Here is a 13,251-nt window from a genome sequence, read left to right as displayed (position 1 = left end):
GACGAAAGAACCAATCAACGTTCTCGATACCTTTTAACGAACAATCGTCCATTTTGTCCCTCGTGTTTTGCAAGTCAAGGTACCGTTGGTAAGAAAGTGTTGTGTTTTGACGATTGATTCAAGAATAACGATTTTATGGCAGTTTCTTTTGTTACCATATTGTTGTCCATTTGTTGAAACGATTTCGGATTCTGTGGTTGTCGCTAATCTCTGTATGAAATGACCGAATTTATCGCAATATCGGTGAGAATTTATGAGATCAGCTAACCGATGGCGAGCCTTCAGTCTAAGTTCAGACCAAAGCAGTAAAAAGTACTTTAAGTAGGTCGCATCGCCTGATTGCGTAGACATGATCTTGAACAGGTTTCATTAACAAAATATATGTGACACATTGTGGGAAAAACGTGCACAATGCATGGCTAGTCCAACAAAATTTTTAGGTGATCAACTGAATGAGATCTTGTTTCGTGTATGAAACAGACAGCTGAAGGATAAAAGTTTATGTCGTGAAAAACTTTCTATCGGATCGTTTGTCTATAATGATAATGGTGCTTTTTAAATGATATTAGTATTTTCTACACGGGGAAGGAAATGAATTTATGATTGGAAGTCTGAAAAATGAATTCCAGACGTTTCACCCCCAAGACTTCCTCCCCTAGACATTTCACCCCCAAGACATTTCATCCCAAGACTTTTCACCACCAATTTTACAAACCCTAGACTTTTCACCCCCAATTTTTAATGTAGTGAAAATATCGTGAAATATTTTGTTATAAATTTGATATTTAAAATCTTCCTTATATATATTTTGTATAGGTTGTTAGGGCATTTATGAAGATAATTTGTTACCTTACGGACCATAATTCTATAAAATATACACAGAATTTTGGGTAACATACATATCTCCATATTTTATCAAAACACTGAGAAAAATCTACGAATGCCACAAAAAGCTTATCTTTTCTCAGACTCTTTTTCATTATTTCAATTAAGGAATGTAATGTAAAAATATGATCAGAGCATGAGTAATTAGCCCTAAAGCCAGCCTGTTTCTCATTCAATAGACCTATATTTTCAATATATTTAGTTAGCCTAAAATTTAGCACTGCATTGAATAATTTACCTAAACATGATAAAATAGTTACCGGTCTATAATTTCCGGGGTCAATTGAGCTACCTTTGTTTTTATAGATTGGAATTATATAACTGGAATTGTATAACCTTCAAGCCATGATTGTGGTATCTTGCCCGATTCTAAAATATTGTTAAAAAGTCTGTTATATACAGGTAGAAGCATGTGTTTAGTAGATTTAATATGTTTGTTAAGAATATTGTCTGATTGGCTACATGCTTTTCCGTTATTTAATTTATTTATACATTTTAATATTTCGTCATCAGTTATGGGATTAACTAAGAACTGATTAGAATGTTGTACAAAATAATGTGACAAAAAAGTGTCATCTTCATCATTAGTACATGTGGATTACTATTTATATTTTTAAAGAAATCGTAGAATTCTAAAAACTTTTAGGGGTGGTGTTTCATTTATTTTAGATTTCGGTTTTAAATTATTTAGAAATTTCCAATACTGTTTTGGTTTACTTTGATGCATCAATCTTACTTTACTGGCATTTTTGTGCTTATGCTTTTTAATATAATAATGCATAATAAGTTTATATTCTTTGCTAGCATTTTTAGAAGACTTAAATCACATCTAAAACCAATCTCATTAGATGCTGCTGAGATATATTCATTTACATAAAATAAAGGGAGGTAATTGTCATAAATTCAGTCAAAAGTTATCTACCCTGATTGTCCCAGTCAGCATTCCCATTCACGCAAAAATCCGCATAATTCACGCACAAAAAGTCACTTGCACGCAAATTTTAAAGTTCCATGGGTACAATGCAGGCGTAAATAATCTGACAGAAAATACATTGTCCATAAAGAGCCGAAATTCAAGTAACCAGACATTATTTTTGATCTGCACATGCAAATTACCGCATTACACACTGTTGACAATTTGCTATGTGTCAAGACGAGTTGAATTTACATGCCGATAGCATAATTTAAGCTCCGCCTACTCCAGGTACTTGTGAGATTTTTGTGAGAACTGTGACAGCGAATCAAATTATTCGTAAAACTAGACGTGATAGTATTCAGCCAATATAAGTTATAACAACGCGGTTACATTTTTGACACTTTCCGATAATTGTCAACATGTGCAACGTTTTTGGATGTTTTTTCAACAAGTTGTTGAATAATTAAGTGGTCAGCTGGCATCTACTACACAATTATTTATTATTTGGTCTCCATATTGTAAAAGAAAGACTTGTAAGCTGCTTGTTTATTAATATTTACAAAATGACCGGTTGCAGACTGACTTTCATCGGGCAATTCTACAAATTACTTCTTTTTTATTCGAGTCCGGTACTGTTCATGCTAAATAAGTATTACCCGCCGAGTTTATATAATTTTTTGTTGCTATATGTTGCAGCCAGATTATATAGCAGCAAAAAAAATGTTATAAAAGCTCGGCGGGTGATACCTACCAGCGTCTGCTTGAATTTTTGAAAACAGCTTTTTTTTCTTCAGAATTATGGAATAAAGAAAAACTCATTGCATGGAAAATGATGTATCTCAGAAAATAAATGGCCACATCAATAGTTTTTATCCATAAACAAGAAAATTACAGCCATCTTTTCAAACTGCTTCACAGCTGGGTGGGTGTGTGGGCGGAGGGTATATTGAGTTAGAAATGATAAATTTCTATTTTTCAACTAGAAGTCCTTGTAGAAAAATGACTTGTACGCTGTATCCCTGCAGTGCATGTGTAAAACAAACCACTGTCATTAACACAGGCTGAATAAAAGTGTCACTTCCCATATACTTCTTTATAATTTTGTTTCAGTTGGAACATTTTCTTCAATTTGTATGGGTTGTACCCAACTTTTTTATCATGTACCCACATTTTCTGAAGTATGTGGGTACATGTACCCACTTTACAAAGTCAGTGGGAATGCTGCCAGTCCATCTTAAAGGCATAAATGACATTTCGAATCTGTTTCTTTATTGGTTACTGAGGTACACCCATTTTAATTTGAAACCAAGGGAGGTAATTTGGAATAAAATCGGTCAGTAGCTATCTACCCATGGTTCCCACAGGCCATGAAAAGTACTTGAATTTGATGCCTACTCCTTGAAAACTATTTGAATTTAGGAAAAAAACATACAAAAGATGGCAAATAGTCCTTAAATTCGTCGGGTGCGAAGTGAAAACGGACAAACATTATAAACGGACCAAAATAAACTAAAAAACGACGGGAAAAAAAATCAACCGTTACCACCATAAGGGCCTGCCACGGAGTCAGCGATAGTACGATATGGTACTGTACTCAGGGCCTGCTCTGGGTCAGATTTTCTTTGAGCCAATTGTATGTCGCGGTTGTGGGGCGGGGCGCGGGGCTGTTTGCGGGATGAAAACTTTTGTGAATTTCAAGTGTGAATGGTGCTATGATAGCTATTTTGACTGAAGTGCAACATACATACATGTAGTTATGGCTAACACATTTACTTTGTTAAAAAAAACAACATAACTTTAAATTTGGTCTTTTAAACAAGAGACTTTCAACTTGAGCAATTGTAATTACATGTACAAAACTCTTAATAAACTAATCACAATACCTTTGCTTGTAGCACAGGAGCCTGAAATTCTATCTATAATGCTCCAAAATGGGTAAATATAAAAATGACCCCTCCTATATATATAAAAATATAGGAGGGGTCATTTTTATATTTACCCATTTTGGAGCATTATAGATAGAATTTCAGGCTCCTGTGCTTGTAGCATGCTTGGTAACAGCATCTTTCTTCATGACTGGGCACCCAGAAGTGAATGTATTTGATTTACTGTGCTTCTTACAAAGGTTGAAGTACATGCATTTAGTTTCAGAATCAAACGTTAACCAAGCATTGCCAGATTTCCAACTATCCAAAAAAGATCTTTCTGTTTTTGATTTTTTAGCAGGGGGATAAATGCCAGAGTCAATTTTACGTTTTGATGCCATGTTTTTCAATTTCAAGCAGAAATGAAATAAGTAAGGAACATCAGTATATATAACTTCAATAATTTACTCGACAATGCTCACCAATAAATTACCGATTATCATTATGACAAATAAAGTCAATTACCGAAATTATTTAGAGACAACCACAACGGTTCCTTTGATTTTGTTTACCGACCCTGTACAAATCAAACTACTCGATAATCACTTGAAAGGCGCCGCCTGTGATCTTCGTTACATTCGACTGCTGTTTGTTTAACGCTTATCCGCAATCATAGTCAATTGACGAAGGTGTCATCCTTTTAATTGCCACACAGCTGACAAACTGCGACCATGACCCGCTTCTAAAAATACACAATCAAGTAGACTGTGCCCAACAATTATCTCTCGCTGGAGCGCCTTCGGCAATGTATTGGAAAATCAGTCACGCGATATTTCAAAGCGAGGTCCAAAACTACCAATTTGGTCTATTTTTAGTACGTAGGTTTTCCCCAAAAGTCAAAAGTCATACTTTTTGACGATTTTCGCCAATCGGAATTTTCTTGAGCCAATTTTCGTTTTCTTGAGCCAATGGCGAATGCCAGCGCGAGCCCTGGTACTTTACGGGTTTTATGCTCTTTTAAGTAATTTTCACTGTGTAATTTATCCGCGATGCGTTGAAGGTCATTTTACATAAATCTTGTGTTACATCGTTTAAATTTGTCCTAAATTGGATTTAAATTGGTTATTTCATGTCTCAGCAACAGTGACATTGCGCCCATTTTAGTCCTTGAAAATGGAGGAAAACTACTTGAAAACTCCTTGAAAACTACCTGAATTTTTTTTTGGGAAGGTCTGTATGAACCATGCTACCCTGATTGCCTCAGTCCAACTAAAGACAATAATGAAATTTCAAATGAGTTCTATAAAAATTTACCGAGATAAATCCATTTTTATTAAAATCAGGGGAGGTAATCATGCATTGGTATACGCATGTGGAAGATACAGAGTACAAGCCTATACAACAATAAATTAGAAGAGTATTCATATTGATAGATGTTCAATCAAGAGTTATCTAACATGACTATTTCTCACCATGGAAGACATAAATAACATTCCAAACCAATCTCATTAGAAGCTGCTAAGGTATATTCATTTAGATAAAAATAGAGGGTGGTAATTTGTCATAAATTCAGTCAATATGTATCTTCACTGATTGTCCAAGTCCATCTGTTGACATAAATAAAATTTTAGATCAGTATCTTCATTAGTTATGGAGATAATAACCATATTAATTCGAAATAAAGGGATGTAATTTGAAGTAAAATCAGTCCATAGTTATCTATCCTGATTGTCTCAGTCCAACTAATGACAATAATGAAATTTCAAATGAGTCCTGTAAGTACTTACTGATATAAATCCATTTTGATTACAATCAGAGGAGGTAATCAGATATAAAATAACTCAGGAACCTATGATTGGATCTGAGATTTGTCATGGAATCCAATATTTATTGTTGTTGAAGATATTTTGTGAGTTTGTATCAATTCAAACCATGAATGAAGTCTCAATATGGCTGCAAAAGCCAAAATAGCAAATTTTGAACCTTTAAGGGACCATAACTCTGGAACCCATGACGGGATCTGGCCAGTTTTCGAAAGAAACCCAGACATTATGCCAATACAAGTTGTGTGCAAGTTTGATTAAAGTTGATTGCAAAATATTGTCTCTATCGTGTTCACAAGCCAAAAATAGCAAATTTTGGCTCTTTAAGGGGCCATAACTCTGGAACCCATAATGGGATCTGGCCAGTTTTCGAAAGGAACCGAGATATTATGCCAATACAAGTTGTGTGCAAGTTTGATTAAAGCTGATTGCAAAATGTGGTCTATCGTGTTCACAAGCCAAATTTAGTAAATTTTGGCCCTTTAGGGGGCCATAACTCTGGAACCCATGATGGGATCTGACCAGTTTTCGAAAGGAACCCAGATACTATGCCGATACAAGTTGTGTGCAAGTTTGATTAAAATTGTTTGCAAACTGTGGTCTCTATCGTGTTCACAAGAAATTGTGGACGGACGGACGAAGGGCGATCACAAAAGCTCACCTTGTCACTACGTGACAGATGAGCTAAAAATGCGAGTATGAAACCATGGCACTCGAATATTTTCGTGATCACTTTCAAAAATCGACAAATTCGCTCAAACTGTCCTTTGCTCTTTAAAAACTCCTTTTGGGTAGTTATTTTACTGATAATCATGTGATTGCTTGTAGACGCTTGTCGCTGTTATACAAATGTAATTATCGGATATCTAAGTAAGCGTCTAGATATTTGTTATCGTTTTGGTCTGTGATCGCAAAGTTCTGCGAAAATGGAGAGGAAAATTACAAGTTTGTTTGGGCAAAAAGGCCTGCGGAGACCTAAAATGCTAGCGACACCACGGCAGTGAGCTGAAAAAACTTAAAACTTCTGAGTCCAGCCAAAAGTCAAAAGAATCATTGAGTACTTTGGTTCGTACTTCCGAAACTAGAAATTCCCAGCCTGTTCGAACCGTGGAAAAGTGGGAAATGAAGACATTAAAGTTTAAACTTTCATATGAAACCAAACCAACAAAACAACTAAATAAATTTAGCACATAAAACAGCCTTTAAATAATTACTAGTGGAACCCACCATTTTGCTAGTGGAAAAAATGGCACTAGCAAAAAATAGCTAGTGGGGAAAAAAAGTTAAATTCGATCCCTGGAACCTGTAACTAACTACCTTTCTTACATTTACGATACTTATGTCACTTCATACTAAAAGGAAAACAGCTGGAGAAGAATTAAGCATAAATACATAATGTTATGTAATTTGTTGTTTCAATTTTATGTTCCAGGCTGACAAAGATTCAAAATGGCCGATGCAGAGAAGTAAGTTCATGTAGAATGTATGCAAAAAACCAATTTAAACCTTACAGAAATACCAGTAATAACTAAGATGAAACAATGCTTGCTTAAGTATAGATTGCTTTAGCACCCGGGTTGACTCAAGCAATTTATGCGGACTCGGACCATTTTTCTTATATTTTCTGTTTGGATGGGAGGAAACCCGGGCTAACTGTAAAGGTCAAGCAGTCATGTTTTATTAACATTAATACATTTTACAAAAGATTTTTATGCCCCCGAAGGGAGGCATATTAGTTTTCAACTGTCCGTTCGTTCGTTAGTCACAACGTTAACTTTTTGCATGAAGGCACTTTACTCGCGAACCACTGCACCCAGGACCTTCAAACTTCACATGCTGATAGTACCCATTGAGTACACGACCCCTACTGACTGGGGTCACCGTGTCAAAGGTCAAGGTCACAGGGGCCAACGTTAAATTTTTGCATGAAGGCACTTTACTCGCGAACCACTGCACCCAGGACCTTCAAACTTCACATGCTGATAGTACCCATTGAGTACACAACCCCTACTGACATTAGGGTCACCGGGTCAAGGTCACAGGGGCCAACATTAAATTTTTGCATGAAAGGCACTTTACTCGCGAACCACTGCACCCAGGACCTTCAAACTTCACATGCTGATAGTACTCATTGAGTACACGACTCCTACTGACATTGGGTTCACCAGGTCAAAGGTCAAGGTCACAGGGGCCAACATTAACTTTTTGCATGAAGGCATTTTACTCGCGAACCACTGCACCCAGGACCTTCAAACTTGACGTGCTGATAGTTCTCATTGAGTACACGACCCCTACTGACTTTGGGGTCACCAGGTCAAAGGTCAGGGTCACAGGGGCCAACGTTAACTTTTTGCATGAAGGCACTTTACTCGTGAACCACTGACCCAGGACCTTCAAACTTCACATGCTGATAGTACTCGCTGAGTACACGACCCCTACTGACTTTGGGGTCACCAGGTCAAAGGTCAAGGTCACAGGGGCCAGCGTTAACGTTTTGCATGAAGGCACTTTACTCGCGAACCACTGCACCCAGGACCTTCAAACTTCACCTGCTGATAGTACTCACTGAGTACACGACCCCTACTGACTTTGGGTTCAACAGGTCAAAGATCAAAGTCACAGGGGCCAACGTTAACTTTTTGCATGAAGGCACTTTACTCGCGAACCACTGCACCCAGGACCTTCAAACTTCACATGCTAATAGTACTTATTGAGTACCAGACCCCTATTGACTTTGGGGTCGCCACGTCAAAGGTCAAGATCAAAGGTCAAGGCGCTGCTGGGGGCATTTGTCACCATTAGTGACAGCTCTTGTTTTCAACCTAATTAGTAAGCACAAGAATTTCATGTCTTATTAAAGTATCAAACTAAACGTTAAAATTTCTTGCCTAACTAATTCAGTTTAATATATATTAAAAATCTTCATGCTGACAGGCTGTTAGTTCCTACATTTTTACTGCAGTGTAAGTTTCATAATAATTGCTACGAAAGATTTCAAAATGCTGATTAAATGATGTGTATATTCTACAGTGGACCTCATGTAGAAACAACACCACAAGCCGAGGATGAACCCACCAGTGAAGAGCCTAGCAGTAAGCTTGTTTCACTTACATTTCTTTTAACTACCTGTCCCATAGGGTTGAATATCGGCCCTATTATAAATGTATATCTGGCCCCATTCCCAAATGCCAGTGAAATTACATCCCAGTTTAAAGTAAACAATTCTAATTCCAAAGAAGATGTTCCCCAATTGAAATAAATTTTTGATTATCTGAAGAAAATTCTTGCATAGTAAGCTTTCTTTTACCTTAAGAAAAGCCAACCTGTTCCTAATTTGAATAACATTTATGTCTGTACATGCCACCATGGCAAAAACTTAAGTAAATGGTTCTGCTGGTATATTGTGTTTCTGTAAGTAAAACCATTTTTTTACAGGACCGGATAATATTTTATCAGACTGAATTCTTTTTGATAAATTTGATATCTGATCTTTAAAACTGGTATTTATACATAGTCTATATAGACAGCGTTACACAAATTACATCCCCAGTGTGCGACATTAACGGTAGCCCGATCGCCAATGGATACGAAAATTCGGCTCGGCAACAGAAAATCAGCAGACCGTAGCCCGTCGGGCTATGAAAAATTCTGAGGAATAAATTTACCAAAAAGATCAATGCAAACGTGGGAGCCAAATAGTTGTTTGAAGCTTCAAACTACGCTCAAATCCAATCTCAAAGCGAATTCAAGTCGCCCGAATTTTCTTTTGGATGCGCACCCGCTAATCTTTGGACAATTTTACCATGTCATAATGTGCGTTGAATACACATACACACTCGCCGATAGCATAATTTAAGCTCCGCCTATTTCAGGTACTTGTGAGATTTTCGCCAGAAGTGTGAAAGCAAATAAAATTATCGGTTTCACCAGAGGCAATTGTAATAGGCCTATCAGCGCCACGGTTACGTCTTTGACACTTAGCATTTAATTGTCAACACGTGCGAGTCGTTTTCTAAAGAATTGTCAATTACATATGCGATTAATTGGAATTATAGACACAATTATTTGGTATCCATGGTAAAAGAACGACATGTAAAGTATTAACTTCGTAAAACTAACTGATGGATGAATTGATTTGAATACCGGTATGTATTGCCAGGTCTGACACAGTTTACTTTCAGTTTTATTCGAATGAGAAACTGTTCACACAAGTGGTGACTCGGTATAAATGTGTATGGTAAAATGATGTAACTAAGAAAATGAGTGGTCATTGAATCAATTCACAGCGTCGAGGTAGAAATATAAAAATTAATGGAGTCTTCCAACTTCTCCCTAAAGTCTCCCCACTTCTCCTTAAATCAGTTTGAGGGATAATTGACTTTTCCCAAAAAAATAATGGGCATAGCAAAACCCCTGGTCAGTCTTCTGCCAAGCTATTTCTTGTCTACCATGTCTACAAAGCTGTTTAGATCTCTTTTCATGACTGTGTCTTTGACTTTCTGCACAATTTTGTGAACACTGTTTTAGATTTTGAAATCAGTTCTGAAAAACTCATACAAATTTCTGAAATATATCAATATTCACCAACCTACAGTAGTATATTGAAAGAAATTAAATATTACTAGAATGAAAGTCTTGTTCATTCTTGAGCGAAAAATTAGTGGGGCTACGAAAAATTCTTTCGGGCTACAAAAAATTGGAAGTCCGTAGCCCCATTGGCTACGGTGTTAAAAAGTTAATGTCGCACACTGCTTCCCTTAAGTTTATTTCCACATATTAATCGAAACATATTTCAGACATTAAGTTTACAGGCTGTAAAAAGTCTCCCCGTACTTGGATTTAGTGTTGTTATATTTTCTGGTCCTTTGAGATCATGGAGTCCATTCAACATAGGTGTAATAGAGTCCCACTTAGTTGATGCTAGTGGGCGTGAGAGGTGTTGCACATTTCATTACCTCTCATGAACAGACTCGATCAAACCGAGTCTGCGGTTATTCTTCTTGGTAACTTCTATGCTTCCAAAGGATCTTTTACAGATTTTATTCATATTCATTTGCTATGTCATCGCTGTCATTTCCCCCACAAGTCTGTTGTTTGCATGGAGTCACGTTGATGTTGACATTGAAAGAGAAAGATGACCTTAGAATTTCTGGGAATTCCCGTCTGGTTCCCGCGTACATAAATTGAGTACCATCCACGATGAGTTGGTACAACGCGCATTCTTAGAATTGTCGTGATGGGTTTCCACTGTTTCTATTTTAAGGACCAATCAAACAAGCGCTTACTAAAATATAGTTGGATAATTTCTCGGGATTCCATGTTACAATAATAATGAAAGTAAGTTTTTTGTTCAAACTTTAGCGAAATCGTGGAGGACTTTCTTCTTATTTTATCATATTGACCTGCAATTTTTATCGGACACTCGGTCTTGTGAACTTGATATATCACGGCGGACCGGATCAAAATTTACCGGACATGTCCGATGGTGTGACGGCTTTCGCGACCTCTGCAAACACTAAGATTTAGTGAATTATGACTGATGTACCAAGAACTTGCTGAATAAAAGTTTTACATCAATGTTACATAATCAGATGTCCCTGATTGTTGTATACTTTTGGATAACTGTGGAAAGCACATTCACTGCTTAACCGGTTATGGACATCTAAATAATGTCATTAATATTTAAAGATACTCTGAGGACATGACACATTCTCCAGTAAGCTTTACAAACTCACGAACAAACATTTCATAATTACGGGCACATCAAATGAGAAGTCAGTTTGCTGGTTTGTTCAAAAAGTGCGTAATATATTCAATGGTAAAGCAACAAATGAAGAGTTCGAGAGACTGTTTTAGCAAGGTCTGTTAAAAATGATTTTTGTAGGTCTCTATCTCAGCAACTTTGAAACTGGCTACTTAAGTACTTTCCTTGTAGCAAGTGAAGTTCTAAATGGACTTCCCCTTCTATCTACTTCAATAATGAAACTACTTGAATGTCTGCAAGTAAAACTTATAAAATGAAGTTTAAACCATTACAAATATTAAATTGTTGAGAAGTTCTCAATTTACCTGATTTTCAATACTTTATCCCAGATTTTGACAATTTACTGTTGAAAAATTCCCAAATTTCATCAATGGCATTTCCCCCCAAAACCCCTGTAATACCATTTTACAATCGTCCAGATTCAAGAATTTTTGTTCTTGGGCACTGAAATAAGTTACCAGATGACAGATTATTCTGTGTATGGTTTCAAACAAGAATGTGACAGATATTCATTTTTTATGAGGTACAGTGTAGTGAATGTACACATTTAATATATATGAGCCGTGCCATGAGAAAACCAACATAGTGGGTGTGCGACCAGCATGGATCCAGACCAGCCTGCGCATCCGCGCAGTCTGGTCAGGATCCATGCTGTTCGCTTTTAAAGCCTATTGGAATTGGAGAAACTGTTAGCGAACAGCATGGATCCTGACCAGACTGCGCGGATGCGCAGGCTGGTCTGGATCCATGCTGGTCGCAAAGCCACTATGTTGGTTTTCACATGGCACGGCTCATATATGCTTTTCTCATTATTACTTTTAACATAAGTGATTATGAACGTTTTCAGTTCTAATTATACCCCCACAAAACGAAGTTTTGGGGGGTATATAGGAGTGAGCTTGGCGGGCTGTCGGTCGGTTGGTCTGTTGGTTTTCATGGTTTTCGGATGATAACTCATGAAAGGCTTGACCGATTTAAATAATTTTTTGTACACAGGTGTAACATCAGAAAATATATCTACTTTGGGGTCATTATGTCAAAGGTCAAGGTCACAGTGACCCTGAACAGTTAAATGATTTCCGGATGATAACTTGAGAACGCTTGGGCATAGGATAATAATTTTTGGTACACAGATGTAACATGAAATACAGGTCAAGTTAGACTTTGAAGTCTGTAGGTCAAAGGTCAAGGTCACAGTGACTCAGGAACAGTTAAACGGTTTCCAGATGATAACTTGAGAACGTATGGGTCTAGGATCTTAAATTTTTGTACACAGGTGTAACATGATTAAATACAGGTCATGTTCGACTTTGAGATTAGTAGGTCAAAGGTCAAGGTCACAATGACACGAAACAGTTAAACAGTTTCCGAATGATAACTTGAGAACGCTTGGGCCTAGGATCATGAAAATTGATAGTCAGGTTGGTTATCACCAGCAGATGACCCCTAATGATCTTGAGGTCAGCAGGTCACAGGTCAAGGTCACAGTGACCCGGAACATTTAAACGGTTTTCAGACTATAACTTCACCATGCTTGGGACTAGGATCACGAAATTTAATGGGGAGGTTGGTCATGACCAGCAGATGACCCGTAATTTTTTGGGGTTCCAAAGGTCAAAGGTCATTTAAACCTTTTCCGGACAATAACTTGAGAAGGCTTAGGCTGAGGATCATGAAACTTCATAGGGAAGTTGATCATGACCAACATGACCTCTATTGATTTTGAGGCTAGTAGGTCAAAGGTCAAGCAAGTTCAGCTTTGACATTGGCTTCTGTGACAAGGCCATATCGTGGGGGTATAATTTGTCACTCCTGTGACAACTCTAGTTCTATTTTGGCACGAAATTCATTGTTGACTTGTTTATGAAGGTCAAGGTGATGATGCAGGTCAGCCAGCAGTACTGGCCAGTCAGTTAATGAGAGACCCAATGATGTTAGCAGCTCTACAAGATAAACTAGGCAGCATGGTGGGTGGTAGCTCCGGATATATTCAGAGGT

General features: G+C 37.3%; 1 protein-coding gene across 3 annotated transcripts in view; it reads left to right on the top strand.

The window, feature by feature from the left end:
- Positions 1–13,251, top strand: part of LOC123536875 (nucleosome assembly protein 1-like 1) — a 29,530-nt gene continuing 16,279 nt past the window's right edge. For 2 of the 3 annotated variants that reach the window (XM_045320368.2, XM_045320365.2), the window contains exons 1-4: positions 3–88; positions 6,922–6,955; positions 8,520–8,581; positions 13,123–13,249. In XM_045320368.2, the coding sequence (XP_045176303.2) occupies positions 6,939–6,955; positions 8,520–8,581; positions 13,123–13,249 (206 nt within the window). In that variant the 5' untranslated portion in view covers positions 3–88; positions 6,922–6,938. Of the gene's footprint in view, positions 89–6,921; positions 6,956–8,519; positions 8,582–13,122; positions 13,250–13,251 lie in introns of all 3 variants that reach the window. The other variant, XM_045320366.2, reaches the window with a different exon arrangement.

Source organism: Mercenaria mercenaria, chromosome 17, assembly GCF_021730395.1.
Source record: "Mercenaria mercenaria strain notata chromosome 17, MADL_Memer_1, whole genome shotgun sequence".
NCBI lineage: Eukaryota > Metazoa > Mollusca > Bivalvia > Venerida > Veneridae > Mercenaria > Mercenaria mercenaria.
The sequence above is the reverse complement of the archived record's forward strand: the minus strand, read 5'-3'. Positions and strand labels throughout refer to the sequence as shown.